We start from the raw sequence: 19,416 nt of genomic DNA, 5'->3' as shown, positions 1-19,416 counted from the left end.
AATTTGAGGAAAGATTTTATTTTTTGCCCAAAAATAGCGCCCCCAGTGGCGAAATATCACAGAAATTGGGTAACATGTCAGATGCCCAATGAGTGATTTGTGTGTGAAGTATGAGCAGTTTTGAGCAATTTGAAGATATGTTATGAATTTTTAAGCATGTAAAATTTTGCATTGAAAATTGATTGACGTATAACTTCTGAACGGTTTATTCTACGTGAAACGTATTTAGGACCTTGTGTCAGCCGTGTCTGTAGATGATGTGTATCAATTTTGGTGACATTCCTATGAACGGTCTAGGAGGAGTTGCGCCGTCTTCGTGGCCATGCATTTCGCACAAAAGTGAAATTACCTCACTTCCTGTTGGGCGTGGCTAATGCATTGGCATTACATTTTTGTCCGGCTTAGTGAGATACATATGCGTACCAAATGGCATGCCACTACTACAAGCTACATGGCAACCAGGCACCTTAATGCGGGAGGCCAAAATCACAATGAGTTAGGGGGCGCTATAGAGGCCCTGAGGCCCGCCTGGATCTGGGCTTCTGGTTCTCAGTAGCGGTGGGAGTCTAAGAAAAAGGAGCCAAATTTCGTGCGATGTCGACCATGGCAAGCGCCCCAAAAAGGGTCTTGTAAAGAGTTTGCTTGCCAAGTTTGACAAATCAGAAGCTGCAATATCATTTCTGCCATAACCAGCACCCCCAGGGGCGAAAGTGCACAAAATTTGGCGTACATGTCAGGTGAGCTATGAAGAGTTTGCGTATGAAGTTTGATGACAATTGAGTAAACAGAAGATGAGATATAGATTTTCGAAGAATAAATTTTTTGGTTTTTCCCATGTCAGTAGGTGGCGCTATGCTGTACATGAGTGATTATGAGATGGAAAAATAAGTGTCCACAACAGCAACGCACTATCACAAGGTAGTGGTGTGAAGGAAAAGCATTATGGAATTATTTACCAAAAACCCGTTTTGGAGAAATTGCGTCGGCCAAAAACAGCGCCCCCCATGGACGAAAATTCCCAAAATGTGGTATACATGACATAGGAGGTAGTAAGAGGGTGGCCGTGAAGTTTGACCAAATTTGAGGAAAGATTGGATTTTTTGCCCAAAAATAGCGCCCCCAGTGGCGAAATATCACAGAAATTGGGTAACATGTCAGAAGCCCAATGAGTGATTAGCGTGTGAAGTATGAGCAGTGTTGAGCAATTAGAAGATTTGTTATGAATTTTTTAGCATGTAAAATTTTGAAGTGAAAATTGATTGACGTATAACTTCTGAACGGTTTATCCTACGTGAAACGTATTTAGTAACTTTTGTCAGCCATGTCTGTAGATGATGTATATCAATTTTGGTGACATTCCTATGAACGGTCTAGGAGGAGTTGCGCCGTCTTCATGGCCATGCATTTCACACAAAAGTGAAATTACCTCACTTCCTGTTGGGCGTGGCTAATGCATTGGCATTACATTTTTGTCCGGCTTAGTGAGATACATATGCATACCAAATGGCATGCCACTACTACAAACTATATGGCAACCAGGCACCTTAATGCGGGATGCCAAAATCACAACGACTTAGGGGGCGCTATAGAGGCCCTGAGCCCCGGCCAAGTGTGGGCTTTTGGTTCTGAGTAGCGGTGGCAATTCTCGGAAGTGGCGCCAAATTTCGCGCGTTTTCGCCCATGGCAAGCGCCCCGAAAATGGCCCAACAGCGGAGAAAAATAAAGAAGACGGAAGAATAATAATAGTGAACTCTTACAAGAACAATAGGGCCTTCGCCCTATAGGGCTCGGGCCCTAATAATAGTGAACTCTTACAAGAACAATAGGGCCTTCGCCCATAGGGCTCGGGCCCTAATAATAGTGAACTCTTACAAGAACAATAGGGCCTTCGCCCTATAGGGCTCGGGCCCTAATAATAGTGAACTCTTACAAGAACAATAGGGCCTTCGCCCTATAGGGCTCGGGCCCTAATTAACTGTCCACACAATAAGTAAGTAAATAAATAAATAAATAAATAAAGTCCAACGTACCTCTCTATTTGAGCTTGCTAACAATTCTGGCATTTCTAGATCTAGGCATTTTACCCCCAATGCCATATATCTCGGATTCAGATTTAATTAAAAGAAAAAAAAAATCACTTAGTGGCAATTTAAGCATAACCTATTTGCTGAAGAAGAAACCAGTGGACCCAGAGGAACTCCAGTCAGCGTGGGTGAGAACTTGCAAAACTTCACACAGACAGCAACCCGAGCTTGGAATTGAATCCAAGACCCTGGAGTTGCGCCACTGACGGCCCTAAATCCATACACAAATATTTGGACTCCTGTCTCTCACACCCATTTGTGCTTATTAAACATCCCATTCCAGGGTCATGCTGAAGGGCATACTCTTTGGCCTCTATTAAATCACAGCCAGTTGGGGTCTTCTGCGAGCTCATGCATGTGGGGAAGAGAGCACATAGCACTTTCCTCCAGGTGTGTTTTGCTATCCTGTGATGCAGCATGGGCTGCATTTGGAAAAGAGGAGTATGGCAGCGGGGGTGTGGCCAAGTGTCAGTTTGTGAATGGAGGGCAGGGCTGGGGAAGGTGAGTGGCAAAGTCAATATACCTGTTGGCAAGTAATGTTTTCTGCGTGCGTGCATGCATGCATGCGCGCGTTGCAGTGATGATGGAGGATAGAAAAGGAGGGGAAGAGTAAAGAGAAGAAAGCTCCCTGAACCACAAAACAAGTGTGTGTGTGTGTGTGTGTGTGTGTGTGTGTGTGTCCTAAAATCGAGCAAGTGTGAAGCTGAAAAGCCAAAATAAATGTGTGTGAATATCTCCCACCTGCCGTGCTTCTGTACTCCACCCACATCAGGGACTTGTTACAGTGGTGCTGAAACCCAGGAGTACGGAAGGGAACCACCACATGGAGTCCTCGCCATTCAAAGATCTCATCCATGCCCTCGCTACTGCCCAGCAGAACAAGCATCAAGCAGTGATTGCTCTACGGAAAAAGCAAGAACAATGCTTCAAAGTCTTGATGCTGGCCCAACAGGAAAATCACCAGGCGTTCTGGCACTTGCTCGCATCGGCAGGGTCCTCGACCGCCACCACAGCAGACCCTCCCTACATCACCCTCACGACAATCTGGAAGCCTTTACAGCACTCTTTGAGCAAGAGGCCAAAGCGTGAGGGTGGCCAGTCAAGTAGTGCATGGGGTGCCTACTTCTGCTACTGATTGGAGAGGCACAGCTATACAGCCTACTCATATAAGCCGACATGCAGTATGTTGGCTGCTCCCCAGAACATTGCCAGTGCTTCCGGACACTGACATGAGAGGAGGCCGGCCGGCCATTTGCATTTGGCCAACAGCTCCGGGATGCCTGCCGGTGATGGCAGAGGGCAGATGACCGCGACGCAGAGGGGGTCATCGACCTGGTGACACTGGAACAGTTCATTGTGCAACTTCTGAAAGAAATGGCGGAGTGGGTCCAGTGTCATCACCCGGTGTCGCTGGATCAAGCCATCAAGCTGGCGAAGGACCATCTGGAGGCAGTTCCGACAGCAGGCGCATGAGTCACCTCTTACCTTTTTCTCTCTCCTCTCTCCTTCCCTTCCCCCAATGAGGAGGTGGAGGCCCATCTTCCCCTTCCATGTCGGAACCCCCAAGGTGAGTGATGCCTTTTACGCCGGTGCAGAGGGGAAGCCTGGATTAGTGTGCTGGCACTGCGGGGAGCCCAGACATCTCCAGATTCAGTGTTCCGCAATGGAGGTGGGAGCTGTGGTCCGGATCCCTGACACGCCAGAGACCATCGGGCTGGAGTGCATCGTATACCGTTAAGTGTTCAAGGGGATACAGTACAAATCACGCGTTGGTGGATTCCGGCAGTAATCAGACCTCAATCAAACAAAGGATGATGCAAGGTGAGGCATTGGGCAAGTGGTGGGGGTTCTGTGTGCACAGGGATGTTCACAACTACTCATTAGTGTCCGTCCACATTCTATTTAGGGGAGAAAAGCATAGAAGAAAGGTGCTAGTTAATCCTCGTCTCACCCACCCACTGATTTTGGGAACTGATTGGTTGGGATTCAAAGGCCTATTGGAACACATAGTAAAGGGTGGGTCCTGCAATAGTACATCACGGGGAGATCCTGGTGTGGCATTGACTGGGGAAGCAGTCACAGAGCCACACTGCACGAACTGTATGGGTTATTGGGAATTAAATCTATCCGCACCAGCGTCTATCACCCACAAACAGATGGCTTAGTGGAACGATTCAACCAGACACTCAAAAACTTAATTCGGAAATTTGTCAGTGAAGATGCACATAATTGGAATAAATGGCTCGAGCCACTGTTATTTGCAGTACGAGAGGTCCCGCAAGCTTCCACGGGATTTTCACCATTTGAATTATTATATGGGCGTAAGCCTCGTGGCATTTTGGATGTGCTGCAAGAAAATTGGGAGAAGGGATCTTCACCTAGTAAAAACGAAATTCAATATGCTCTCGGCCTGCGCACAAAACTCCACATCCTCACACACTTAACCCAAGAGAATTTACAGCAGGCACAAGAACATTATGTCCGGCTGTACAACAGGGGCACGCGCCTTAGATTTCATACCGGGAGACAAGGCACTTGTGTTATTACCCACGTTGAGCTCCAAATTGCCAAGTGAGGTCACATGGCCAGTCAGGGACATTGACTGTGAGGTAAGGCAAGCGGACAGGGGCGGGGTACTGCAAATATACCATCTCAATCTGTTAAAACGTTGGAACAAGGAGGTCCTTGTTGCATTGGCGTTGGTAGTTCCGGAGAAGGCAGAGCTAGGGCCAGAAGTAAAAACAAAAATAACGATTCAAACTGCTCCGGTCCCTTGTGGAGACCACCTCCATGGGTGCAAGTACAAAATTTTCAAAAACCTGAAAAGTCTGACAAGGTCAGACGTGCATGGTGCAGCCATGCGGGGGGGGGTGTTACAAAGGGAGGTGAGCCCCCCTTAGGGCTTGGAAAAAAAATTAAATTACAAGTTAAAATGGTTGTCTCTCATGCAATCTCATGCAAACATTTATAATATCGTTATATGATTTGCATATGCACATCAAATGTTTAATCAGACCCTCCAGGATTTCACGATGTTGCGACTTGCAACTTCAACCAATCCCCGCAAATTCAGGGCGGTGTTGCAATTATATCCAATCACCGCAACTTTCCCGCAAATTTGACTAATCGTTGGCGTCGTCTTGAGGTGACGTCGACAAACTACCTTCCGCCTTACTTCCGTGTATACGTTCAAGAGAAGCAGCATGTGCGAGTCAGTGTTTATATAGGCTTAAATTCTGTTACTGAAAGTGTTATGTTTACAGTGAAGGACTGTGTGCCCTTTATTTTTACTTAATACAAGAAATTAATGGATGCCAATATTTTTGCCAAAATGGTCTTTTATTTCCCATTGTTTAGGCAGCTTTAGCATCATACTGTGAGATTATGTTCAAATTGTTTTTTTTCTTCGATGAAGCCTGAGCCATTTATTTTATCAGTTTATAATTGTTTAATTTAGTCTTCAGGAGAGACTGCCTGCACACAGTACTAGTATTAATAGTTTGTTTTTTCTTACATGAAAGCTGAGGCATTTATATTATATTTTAAGGCAACTTCATGTTGTGCTGTGAGGTTCTCTGCACTTTAACTTTTGAACCAACAGGTGCATTTGGATAAGTAAAGCCTATTTTTCTGCATTTTTGTAGTCCTGGTAATCTTTTATATTGGTAAAGTTGTTTACAGGACCATTTCTCAGTGTCTTTGTTTTTTTAAATCAATAGTTTTTCAGTAATAACTTAATATTTAACATCCTCAATTTTAATCATAAAAAGAGAAAATCGCAACAGTTTCTAGCAACTTTCACTTCCTCCCGCAATGTAATCGCAAGAAAAACCTAAAAAACACCGCAACTTTCATCGCAATTTTTTTTTAAAAAACCCCGCAACAGACATTTTAGCCCACAACAATCACAAAAAAGGCCCGTGAAATCCTGGGGGGACTGATTAATACATTTTATCAATTCATCTGAAATAATCTTTCAAGTACAAGGCTTGATATTTCAAAACATCTCGCAACTACTAATTTAAATGTTGAAACAACCATTTTTAACATGCTTTTGCTGTGATACCTTTTTTACAATATATACACTGGAATAGCTGTGTTGATTTGGTCGAACAACATGCTATGTGCGTGAAACATGATATCACATGTATAACACCATGAAACAACGGGCTAGTCAGGACCGCTTGTCGGTGAGCGGCGTATAAATTGAATGAGGTTTGTGGCGAAGATGAGATGAAAAGATTTGTCTCGTGCAGAGACTGTACCGCGGTAACCCAATAATATGCTGAGAGTAGAGCCAATGATTTTCCGTTTCAAAATCTGGCTTTTTCCGTTTCGGACAATGATAAATTCCGTTTCAATTCCGTTTCACAATTTCAGTTCAAAATTGTTGTGTTTGGCTCCAATTTAGTAATTCTGGCTGGCATAATTTTACTTGGGTTTCAAAGTATTGCATCTCTAGACACAAATGGTCCTTTGCATGATGAAGTCATTCATGAAAAAAATATATATAAAACAATTACACTGACAGTAAACTGATAAATTGCATGAATAAAAAAATTGAAGTGGGATCACAGACAGACAACTCAAAATATTTTACTTGACATACTGAGAACATAAATCAAGAAACTAGGCTCACCCTTAACTAAAAACCCATCTAATATAGTACTGATAAATGAATAGAGATAAGTTAATATTCAGTAATACTTACTGAGCCTGTAATGACAATACTCATAACTGACTGTTTAAAAATATTACTCTATATCCATCTTTTTTTAGTACACCACAAACTCCTGAAACAATGTTTCCTAACAGAACACACTCTCAAACAGACCAGAATAGTTTAACTTTGATTGTAATGACAGTCCTGAATATTCCTTGCAGATCAATCATTGAGCACTCTGAGTACCTAGAAACGCTGCTCGATATTGCCATTACGATCGAGCATCATAAGTTGTTTAGTGTTGGTCTCTATGAGACTGAATCTTCTGTCATTTAGAAGAGGTTTATACATGGAAAAGGAGCGCTCAACGTCCACACTCGCCACTGGTAACCATATGGTGTCCTTGGCCACCAGATGCATTCGTTTCTTTTTCGTGGTCGCCATTCTGGTTGCGACGCGGGGAGCGAATCTGTAAACAAGCAGCTCATTGGCTAGCTAAGTGTGCTACAAACCAATCACAATCACCGACAAAGCTGCCTTGACCGGAAAGGCATGTCTGCTTGGGCGTTAGCGGCAGTTACGCAGAAGCCTTCTGCGGCAGTTACACTTTGACACGCGAGCAATGTTACACGATAAAAATTCCGTAATTTCTATCCGTTTTCCGTGACCGCGGAAAGTCATTGGCCCTATGAGTGAGAGACAGTGAGAGGGCCACCCCCCCGATAATTGTAACGGATTTACACAATTTGGAAAAATGACTTTTTCAGAGGGCGACACGGTGGTGTAGTGGTTAGCGCTGTCGCCTCACAGCAAGAAGGTCAAACCCCGTGGCCGACGAGGGCCTTTCTGTGTGGAGTTTGCATGTTCTCCCCGTGTCCGCGTGGCTTTCATCCGGGTGCTCCAGTTTCCCCCACAGTCCAAAGACATGCAGGTTAGGTTAACTGGTGACTCTAAATTGACCGTAGGTGTGAATGAGTGTGTGAATGGTTGTCTGTGTCTGTGTGTCAGCCCTGTGATGACCTGGCGACTTGTCAAGGGTGTACCCCGCCTTTCGCCCGTAGTCAGCTGGGATAGGCTCCAGCTTGCCTGCGACCCTGTAGAACAGGATAAAGCGGCTAGAGATAATGAGACGAGACTTTTTCAGAACCGAAAAAACCGGAGCTTCCGGCACATGCCAGAAAACTTGCACCCATGGATTTAACAAAGGGATATTAGCAGACCCAGGGCTCGAAATTAACTTTTTTTTCTTTGTGTCCCCCAGTGGTCCCGAATTCTGTGTTGTATTGTCCCGAATGGAAGCAAGTGTCCCCATTTTTTTCCTCTCTGAAATAACCAGTGGTTAATATTATCATATGAAGTTATTATATTTGTAACTATGCAATTTTGAACCCTTTATATCATTTTTACAATAAGTCACAAGACACAAGCGACACATGTCCAATACATCATCTACTTCAAAATTACAGTTATTGCATTTTCAGTTTATTAAACTTTGGCGATTTCACTGTATGAATAGATACCCGTTTATTTAAAGGGGCCAACTAGCTCATTCAGAAAATGTTTCAACTCCCTACATCTGCAGTACACTTTAGTTGAAAATAAGACCCCTTTTATGTTCATTTCATCTACTTATACCTTGAATATCTGTTGGCACTTATAAGGCCAACTTATCATTTTCACCATTACCGTTATCCATTTTTATGAACTTTCCGTTATCCATTTTATGAACTTTCGCTGCCGGGTGCAAATGTTAGCAACATCAGCATAGTGCCAGGTCCGAGCCTAGTTGTGCTGCTGACTGACTAAACTTTCTGAACTAGAAAGACACCAAGAAAACTCACTTATTCTGTTGAACGGTATCTTCCGTCAATATCATCCACATCATTTCTGTTGTATTTTATAACGTGTCTAACAGTGTTCATTAAGTTCATTCAGTTGCTAGCGTTGCCTGCAGACCAGGCGATGACACTTTGGATCCTGAAGGTCCCGGAGACGTTATGTCTGGGCTTTCAGTTTCTTCCCCGCGGTCGGTCCGCTTCAACCACTTCAGCATTTTTGTTCTGGCAAGAGTCGGCGCAGCGTGTGCGGTAGCAATTCCATTCCAAGTCCATATAATGCGGACACCAGCCGAAGATTCTAGAACAGAATGCGCTGCTCTGTAGCCTACGGATGCAGGTGCATCGAAAGTGTAGCTACTATGTATTTTTCGCTGTTAACGTTTTAAAATTAAAATTGACAAATTAGGTGAATGTCTACGCATGTGTTACGGCTTTGTAAATAATATTAATGTAGAACTTTTTTTCTAGATCTATTTTTTTCCATTGTCCCGGGATTGTCCCAGATATGATAATTTTGTGTCCCGATGACATTTTTTATGGTCCCCGGGACATCGGGACACCGTTAGTTTCGAGCGCGGAGCAGACCCACTTGACTCCTCTATCCTGAGAGAAAACGGCCTTTTCTACACTGTCTGGATTACACCAATTTGTCACGTTTCCTTTTGGGTTATTTGGGGCACTCGCTACATTCCAGCAACTCATGGACAAGATCCTCTGCCCCCACGCTCCCTCTGCATCAGCTTCCCTCAGTGACATCAATACTTATAGCAACGATTGGCTGCGGCACATCAAAACACCTTAGGGCCGTCCTAGAGTTACTGAGGCGTGCAGATCTCACAGCTAACCCGAAAAAGTGTGTAATTGGGTGGGTGGAAGTACGGTATCTGGGTTTCCACTTGGGTCAAAGGCAGATGCGTCCCCAAATTGACAAGACTGCAGCCTGCCCGAAACCCAAAGACCAAAAAGGGGGTGAGACAGTTCCGGGGATGGCTGGCTACTATCGTAGGTTCATACCTAATTATTCAGATGTCACCAGCCCACTGACTGATCTCACTAAAAACGGAGCACCAGATCCAGTCCAGTGGACAGAGCAGTCAACAGGTTTTCACTAAAGGTAAAAGCTGCACACTGTGTGTGTTTGGAGGGGGGGGCATTTCTACACTCCCCTAACTTCTCTCTCCCCTTTATTTTGAGGTGGTCCACAGGCCAGGGGTGCAGATGGTGGTGCTGGAATTCCTGTCCCATGGGGGGGAGGATTACGCTGCAGTCTGGACAGCTCCAGTGAGTTGGGCGGGGGTATGTGGCAGTGAGGGCATGGCCAAGTGTCAGTTTGTGAATGGAGGGCGGGGCCAAGTCATTACACCTATTGTCCATTAATGTGTGTGTTGCAGTGACAGTGGAGGATAGAAAAGGAGGAGAGCAAAGAGAAGAGAGCTCCCTGGACCAGAACACAATTGTGTGCACGCGTGTCCGTGTCCTAAAATCAAGCAATTGTGAAGCTGAAAAGCCAAAATAAAACGTGTGTGTAAATATCATCTCCCGCCTGCCGTGCTTCTGTACTCAATCCACATCATGGACTTGTTACAAGGCATTTGATGGCTTTACATGTCTTTCAGGAATCACATGTTAGCCTTCACTCACATGGTTAGAGAGACTTTGCAAGTAGGTGGATTAGGGCTGCACGATATCAGAAAAATATGCGATATTCGATAACATGACTGAATATCACGATAATTAAATATATAATGTTTTTCTTACCTCTACTCGCCGTTCTGCCCTGTATCTAGCATTTAAAAAAAAAAAAAAACCAATGCATCGCTTCCATTCCAACATTATTTTTTATTGGAAAAACATGGCTACACCTGCAATGGTGTCCATCAATCATCTTTAAATCTCTTAATTTTTGTGAGCGCAGCAGAAAATGTCTTAAGTTGAAGTAAACAAAAAACTGAAAACTACATTACATTAACATAAAGCATTCAAAATGGCAATTTCAGCGGCTCCCGGGAGATGAAGGTGAGCGACACAGATTCACCATAAACTCAAACACAATCTGTTAATAACACATGCGGGTGAGAGAGCAGTGGTGTGAGAGAGAGAGAGAGAGAGAGAGAGAGAGAGAGAGGTAGCGTGTGTGAGTGAGCGAGCGGAAGCGTGTGTGTGTGAGAGGTAGTGTGTGTGAGAGAGCGCGGTTTTATGTTTTTATGCTTCAGTACAGCAGTGTTTGTCTCAGTGAGCCGCCCCACCACTGTTTTACAGGTACATGTCTTGCAAAGTACCTGAGTTTGCAGTACGTCATCCCTCCTGAATCCAAAGTACTTCCAAATAGCAGACGTGCATTTTTTTTTTTTTGGAAACCAGTTCCTCCTCACACAAGTTTGTCTCACCACACTCGCTCCCGCCTTCTGCCATCACCACGAGGCTTTTACTTGTTTTGCAATAGGGGGCGGAGTTATCCCGCGGCGCTTGTTGACATTCAAATGTGATTGGAGGGCACAGAAAAATGTGCCTTTTATCGAAATTTAAGTAATTTTTGCGGTATGTGTATCGCAAACTATGATATCGCGATATCGATACTTTTTCGATATATTGTGCAGCCCTAAGGTGGATACTAGCAGGTGACCACACTGGAGAGAAAAATGGGTGGAAGAAAAAAAACCCAACTATAATCTTTTAATGTGGTGAAGACATAAGAACATGTTTATTTAACGTTTATGGGAGGAGATCCAGGTATCAGTCATTAAGTTTCCCTATGATGGGAAAGTCTTCAGGACAGAGGAGTTTGTGCTTTCTGGTTTCTCAGTCACACAACCACTTGCATTTTTTTTTGGCTCAGAAGAAAACACGAGTGGCTGGAGAGAATGGCAGACATTCTGTAACATGAAATGCAAACAGAAATAAAACACGCAATGTGTCATTCATTAATAAATTAAAAATGATAATCATAGGCAAATCAGTGCAGTATGAGGTGAATAATACGCTTTGGGCTGTGCTGTTATATGAAAATAAATCACCCGGCATAGATTTTTATCTAACAGCATGACCCATCGTGTGATATTCCATACTTATTTGGTTCAGGTTAACATCATTGGTTTATAACGACTAATATATTTTCAGGAAATAAATGGGCAGCACGGTGATGTAGTGGTTAGCACTGTCGCCTCACAGCAAGAAGGTTCTGGGATCAAGCCCAGCGGCTGGCGGGGGACCTTTCTGTGTAGAGTTTGTATGTTCTCCCGTGTCTGCGTTGGTTTCCTCCAGGTGCTCCGGCTTCCCTCACGGTTCAAAGACATGCAGTTAGGTTAACACGATATGGCCTTGGGCTGAAGTGCCCAAGAGTGGCGGCACGCATGTACGCAGTGGCTTTGCTCTCCTATGATGAACTAAATTTCCTTGTACATTTGTGCAGCGACAATAAAGGCATTCTATTCTAAATAAATAAATTCTTTAGTTTCTCTCACTCCTTGCTACCATATTTTACACTCTATAAACAAGGTTCATACTTTATCAATAAAAATATCAAGTTCAATTTGGTGATTAAATTATCAGATACTGAGGCTGCATCCCAAATGTACTGTATTGCACTTTTAGTTCACCAGATAGTGTGGAGGATAGAATAAACAGTGAGTGTTACTGAGCACCAGAGTGGCCTGATGTCTTACAAAGGTAGTCTTTATTGTCAAGATCTTCCACTTTGACAGAGACCCCTTCAGGTGGATTATCGAGGTCATCTCCATGGTTGTAGATTTTCAGCTCCAGCGTCTCCTCTTTCTTCACACGGACTTCTGACGTCCCTCCATCCCTGGATATCTCGGTTTTCATGTCCTCACACAGCTAAAGATCAAACAACAAATCTGTTAGGGCGGGACGGTATTCATCCCACTTGGAAAGGTGCTGCTCTCATTTCTCACAGCGTAGCTCATATTCTCAGTAGAGGCCTAGTTAATCTGTGACAATCCAGAGCCAAGGCCAGGGAGTAGACAAACAGGCTAAACTGACTGACTGCTAGCTGCACAGAGTCATCACTCAGGGTCCAATATATAGAGACTGTGTTTCCCCAAGCTAAACGAAAAACTAGCAGTAATACTCAGAGGTTGTTCTAGTAACTTAGATAATATAAAATTGCATCATACTGACTGTACAGCCACTGCCAGCACCTTTGATCTAAAGGTAGGACTACCAAATATGAGATCTCTTGCATTTAAAGCACTAATTGTTAATGAACTTATTACTGATCACAAGTTTAATGTACTGTGTTTAAGAGAAGCATGGATTAAACCATGCATTAAATGAAACTAGTCCTCCTGGTTACATTTACTATATACACCAGCCTCACCTAACTGGCAGAAGAGGCGGTGTCGCAGTTATTTATAATGATTATCTTGGCATAACACAACAACCTGGACAGTTAGTATGAAGAACTTCAAACGTATTGAATTCATCTTACGCATTACAGTTAAATTAATTTCATTACTGTTTAAAGATTGCATTTGGTACACATCTGCATCGTAATGCAAATCGTCCGGTACAAATATATGTACCAGTACACTCCTACAAAATGGTAAACTGGAGTACAGATTGGGCAGCACAGTGGTCTAAGTGGTGAGCACTGTCTCACAGCAAGAAGGTTCTGGGTTTGAGCCCAGCGGCTGGCGGGGGCCTTTCTGTGTGGAGTTTGCATGTTCTCCCCGTGTCTGGTGGGTTTCCTCCGGGTGCTGCAGTTTCCCCCCCACAGTTCAAAGACATGCAGAGAGGTTAATATGGGACGGCCTTGGGCTGAGGTGCCCTTGAGCGAGGCACCTAACTCCCAACTGCTCCCCGGGCGCTGTTAGCATGGCTGCCCACTGCTCTGGGTATGTGCGTGTGCTCATTGCTCACGTGTGTGCAGGTGTGTGTTCACTGCTTCAGATGGGTTAAATGCAGAGAGAAATTTTACAAGTCTCGTCTCGTCTTCTTCCGCTTTATCCAGGACCGGGTCGCGGAGGCAGCAGTCTAAGCATGGAAGCCCAAACTTCCCTTTCCCCAGACACCTCGGTCAGCTCCTCGGGAAGAACACCAAGGCATTCCCAGGCCAGCCGAGAGACATAGTCCCTCCAGCGTGTCCTGGGTCTTCCCCGGGGGAACATGCCTGGAACACCTCCCCAGGGAGGCGTCCAGGAGGCATCCGAAAAAGATGCCCGAGCCACCTCAGCTGGTTCCTCTCCATGTGGAGGAGCAGCGGCTCTACTCCGAGCTCCTCCTGAGTGACTGTACTTCTCACCCTAAGGGAGCGCCCAGCCACCCTGCGAAGGAAACTCATTTCGGCCGCTTGTATCCGCGATCTTGTTCTTTCGGTCATTACCCAAAGCTCGTGACCATAGGTGAGAGTCGGAACGTAGATAGACCGGTAAATTGAGAGCTTCACCTTTTGGCTCAGCTCCTTCACCACGACGGACCGGTAAAGCGACCGCATCACTGCGGAGGCTGCACCGATCCGCCTGTCAATCTCACGCTCCATCCTTCCCTCACTCGTGAACAAGATCCCGAGATACTTAAACTCCTCCACTTGAGGCAGGACTTCACCAACCTGGAGAGGGCAAGCCACCCTTTTCCGGTCGAGAACCATGGCCTCGGACTTGGAGGTGCTGATTCTCATCCCAGCCGCTTCACACTCGACTGCAAACCGCCCCAGTGCATGCTGGAGATCCTGGTTTGAAGAAGCCAACAGGACATGATCCGCAAAAAGCAGAGATGAAATCCTGTGGTTCCCAAACAGGATTCCTTCCAGCCCCTGGCTGTGCCTAGAAATTCTGTCCATAAAAATTATGAACAGAACCGGTGACAAAGGGCAGCCCTGCCCGAGTCCAACATGCACTGGAAACAGGTCTGACTTACTGCCGGCAATGCAAACCAGACTCCTGCTCCGTTCATACAGGGACCGGACAGCCCTTAGCAAAGAGCCCCGAACCCCATACTCCTGAAGCACCCCCCACAGAATACCACGGGGGACATGGTCGAATGCCTTCTCCAGATCCACAAAGCACATGTGGACTGGTTGGGCAAACTCCCATGAACCCTCAAGCACCCTATGAAGGGTATAGAGCTGGTCCAGTGTTCCGCGACCAGGACGAAAACCGCATTGTTCCTCCTGGATCCGAGGTTCGACTACTGGTCGAATTCTCCTCTCCAGTACCCGAGAGTAAACTTTCCCCGGGAGGCTGAGAAGTGTGATTCCCCTATAATTGGAGCACACTCTCCGGTCCCCTTTCTTAAAAAGAGGGACCACCACCCCAGTCTGCCACTCCAGAGGCACTGTCCCCGACCGCCACGCGATGTTGCAGAGGCGTGTCAAGCAAGACAGCCCCACAACATCCAGAGACTTGAGATACTCAGGGCGGATCTCATACACCCCCGGTGCCTTGCCACCGAGGAGCTTGCAAACCACCTCAGTGACTTCGATTTGGGCAATGGCCGAGTCCACCTCTGAGTCATCAGCTTCAGTCTCCTCAATGGAAGACATGACGGTGGGATTGAGGAGATCCTCAAAGTATTCCTTCCACCGCCCGACAATGTCCCCAGTCGAGGTCAACAGCTCCCCACCCGCACTGTAAACAGTGTTGGCAGAGTACTGCTTCCCCCTCCTGAGGCGCCGGACGGTTTGCCAGAATTTCTTCGAGGCCGACCAATAGTCCTTCTCCATGGCCTCCCCGAACTCCTCCCAGTTCCGAGTTTTTGCCTCCGCAACTGCCCGAGCTGCAGCACGCCTGGCCTGCCGATACCCGTCAGTTGCCTCAGGGGTCCCGGAGGTCAACATGGCCCGATAGGACTCCTTCAGCTTGATGGCATCCCTTACTTCTGGTGTCCACCACCGGGTTCGGGGATTGCCGCCACGACAGGCACCGGAGACCTTGCGGCCACAGCTCCAAACAGCTGCGTCCACAATGGAGGTAGAGAACATGGTACACTCAGAATCAATATCCCCCGCCTCCCTCAGAAGCTGGGAAAAGCTCTCCCGGAGGTGGGAGTTAAAGACCTCCCCAACAGAGTGCTCGGCCAGACGTTCCCAGCAGACCCTCACCATACGTTTGGGCCTGCCAGGTCTGTCCAGCTTCCTCCTCCGCCAGCAGATCCAACTCACCACCAGGTGGTGATCAGTTGACAGCTCAGCCCCTCTCTTCACCCGAGTGTCCAAGACATAGGGCCGGAGATCAGATGAAACGACAACAAAGTCTATCATCAACCTCCGACCTAAGGTGTCCTGGTGCCACGTGCACTTATGGACACCCCTATGCTCGAACATGGTGTTCGTTATGGACAAACCGTGACTAGCACAGAAGTCCAATAACAAACCACCACTCGGGTTCAGATCGGGGAGGCCGTTCCTCCCAACCACGCCCCTCCAGGTGTCACTGTCGTCGCCCACATGAGCATTGAAGTCTAGGGCTGCACGAGATCAGAAAAATATGCGATATTCGATAACATGACTGAATATCTCGATATCTATATGCATCACGATAATTAAATATATAATGTTTTTCTTCCCTCTACTCGCCGTTCTGCCCTGTATCTAGCATTTAAAAAAAAAAAAAAAAAACACCCAATGCATCGCTTCCATTCCAACATTATTTTTTATTGAAAAAACATGGCTACACCTGCAATGGTGTCCATCAATCATCTTTAAATCTCTTAATTTTTGTGAGCGCAGCAGGAAATGTCTTAAGTTGAAGTAAACAAAAAACTGAAAGTTGCATTACATTAACAAAGCATTCAAAATGGCAATTTCAGCGGCTCCCGGGAGATGAAGGTGAGCGACACAGATTCACCATAAACTCAAACACAATCCGTTAATAACACATGCGGGTGAGAGAGCAGTGGTGTGTGTGAGTGAGCGAGCGGTAGTGTGTGTGTGTGAGAGAGTGGTAGTGTGTGTGTGTGTGTGTGTGTGAGAGAGAGTGACAGCGGTTAGGTGTGTGAGAGAGAGAGAGAGGTTTTATGTTTTTATGCTGCTGTACATCAGTGTTTGTCCCAGTGAGCCGCCCCACCACTGTTTTACAGGTACATGTCTTGCAAAGTACCTGAGTTTGCAGTACGTCATCCCTCCTGAATCCAAAGTACTTTTTTTTTTTTTTGGAAACCAGTTCCTCCTCACACAAGTTTGTCTCACCACACTTGCTACCGCTTCTGCCATCACCACAAGGATTTTACTTGTTTTGCAATAGGGGGCGGAGTTATCCCGCGGCACTTGTTGACATTCAAATGTGATTGGACGGCACAGAAAAATGTGCCTTTTAGCGAAATTTAAGTAATTTTTGCGGTATGTGTATCGCAAACTATGATATCACGATATCGATACTTTTTCAATATATTGTGCAGCCCTATTGAAGTCCCCCAGTAACACAATGGAGTCCCCAGTCTGAGCACCCCTCAGTACCTCTCCCAGGGACTCCAAGAAGGCCGGATACTCTATACTGCTATTTGGCCCGTAGGCACAAACAACAGCAAGCACCCTCTCCCCAATCCGAAGGTGCAGAGAGGTAACCCTCTCGTTCACTGGGGTAAACTCCAACACATGGCGGCTGAGCTGGGGAGCTATAAGCAAGCCCACACCAGCCCGCCGCTGCTCACCATGGGCGACTCCAGAGAAGTGGAGAGTCCAGCCCCTCTCGAGGAGCTGGGTTCCAGAGCCCAAGCTGTGCGTGGAGGTGAGCCCGACTATCTCTAGCCGGTACCCCTCAACCTCCCACACAAGCTCAGGCTCTTCCCCCCCAGCGAAGTGACATTCCATGTCCCAACAGCTAGCCGCTGTGTCCAGGCATCAGGTCGTCGAGGCCCCTGCCTTCGACTGCCACCCAATCCACACTGCACCAGTCCCCTACTGCTACCTCTGTGGGTGGTGAACCCACAGGAGGTCGGGCCCACGTCACCTCTTTGGGCTGAGCCCGGCCGGGCCCCATGGGCAAAGGCCCGGCCACCAAGCGCTTGCCGAACATCCGACTTCACACATCCGACTTCATCCCCGGCGGTGTTTTTAACCGGGCAGCTTCGTCCATCTTCTTGTTTTCTTTATAAGTTTCGTTTTACCGGCACCCGCTTTTATAGTGCTCCTTGCGCGTTGGAGAAAATAGTCCCTTGCGCGTTCGAGAAAATAGTGTTATAGGCACCTGGAAGAAATCGATTCACATGTTGTTGGATCGATATCGTGTTTTTTTCGCGTGAATCGATATCGAATCGTGGATCGATTTTTTGACCACAGCTCTACCAACAACCTGTTCTCTCTCTTGCTCTCTCCTCAGACACCATTAAGATGCTGACCTCTCCTGCCGGGATCAGGACACTTTGATCATTTCGTCCAATGCCATTTCATCCAAAGCCTTTTTCATACACACTATCGATTATTTTATATGTGGTGAACATGCCCAAAGTTGACACTCACTGATTCCCATCATTTCTGGTTTTGTTTTCATTTTGCAATGGTGGCCCCTAACATGCGCAAGGAAATAGCTGTCAAATATTTCTTGGATTTTTACATGAATACTAGATAGGAACCCATCGCTTTGACCACACTTGCAAAGAAAGGCGAGCCTAGGACGCTCTTGACTCGCCATTAGATTTCACAACTCGCAGTTGGTGAGTGGCAGATGGTTAAACTACACGCTGCAAAAATGTGTTTCGCATCGGTCAAATTCAGGGTTTCCCATACATAGACCATTCCTATCGCCATACAATCAGACTCACGATTTTTGGAAAAAAAAACATTCCGTTGCATATCGTTCCGTTCATTCATAGTGCTCTTTCTTCTCGTTCACGCACGCGCGCACACACCCACACACGGAGACAGAAAGAGAGAGAGACACAGAGAGGCGTGTACACAGGCCTGCCGTTGCGCATATACCCGGACTGCAAGTAGGCCTGTTAGGCTAATTAAAAATAACGCAGCCTTCCCGATTCGCCTTCCGACCCCTTATTTTAAAAGGTAGCCTACGTTGTGCTCGTGATGAGCTATATCATAGCCTTCTTGGCTTACATGAAACAGACATCCCCGAGTCAGGCTATAAACCAATTTTGATGCATACAGCAGCAGCTTGATACGAGGAACCGGCCTTATTGCATTATCCCGTTTATCCCGCTTCAGCAATGACTTCCCTTACGATAGGGCACTTGAGGTTTTTTTTTTTTTAGAAAGCCACGCAGAATTAAATGTTCTGATAGGGCATGCAGGCTTTGCACCAATTAGGGTAATGCTTTTTCATTATTGTTAGTTGCCTTGGTGTTACCTTAGGTGGTTTCTTACATCTAATTATGATATTTTATTTTGTTGTTACCCTATACTATTTATTTCATTTTAGTATTGGTTGAGTTCAATATTTAAAATAAAAACCTCCAGCTTGTTTTTTGCAATTTATTCCTTGACTGTCAACAAAAGAATGATTGAAAGATTGCCACAAAAAAGGCAAAAAACTAAGGTAAAAACCAGAGATGCACCGATTGACCGGCTGCCGATCGGAATCGGCCGATTTTCATGTGATCGGCCATGACCGGCCGGTCAAAATTAAAATATGCCGATTTTCTGCCGATCAAAACTTGTGTATCACAGAGATGAAAGTGGAAATACTCATAATTCGCAACCAAAAAGACTGCAGCTACACTGGCAGCTTGAACATGCTTTCATTGTGTTGCGCTTGCACAGAACAGCGTCAGTCCTGCGCACCGAACGAGCTCCGGCGCGCGCGCCGTTAACAAAAAATATATATATATATATATTTTTTTTTTTTTTTTTTTTTTTTTTTTTCACACTATATTTGGATATTCAAATATAGTGAATTTTTTTTTGTGCCAGATATTGGATGTGAAA

General features: G+C 45.8%; 1 protein-coding gene across 6 annotated transcripts in view; it reads right to left on the bottom strand.

Annotated features, from left to right (window-relative positions):
* Nucleotides 1-19,416, bottom strand: part of LOC132870978 (zinc finger protein 501-like) — an 88,136-nt gene that overhangs the window by 54,214 nt on the left and 14,506 nt on the right. Inside the window, exon 2 of one of the 6 annotated variants that reach the window (XM_060905036.1) lies at nucleotides 12,248-12,419. The exons of 3 other annotated variants lie outside the window; for them this stretch is intronic. In XM_060905036.1, the coding sequence (XP_060761019.1) occupies nucleotides 12,248-12,407 (160 nt within the window). In that variant the 5' untranslated portion in view covers nucleotides 12,408-12,419. Of the gene's footprint in view, nucleotides 1-10,864; nucleotides 11,106-12,247; nucleotides 12,420-19,416 lie in introns of those variants that run through there. 2 more of the 6 variants (XM_060905040.1, XM_060905039.1) reach the window with 2 other exon arrangements.

This window comes from Neoarius graeffei, chromosome 22 (assembly GCF_027579695.1).
Source record: "Neoarius graeffei isolate fNeoGra1 chromosome 22, fNeoGra1.pri, whole genome shotgun sequence".
Lineage (NCBI taxonomy): Eukaryota > Metazoa > Chordata > Actinopteri > Siluriformes > Ariidae > Neoarius > Neoarius graeffei.
The sequence above is the reverse complement of the archived record's forward strand: the minus strand, read 5'-3'. Positions and strand labels throughout refer to the sequence as shown.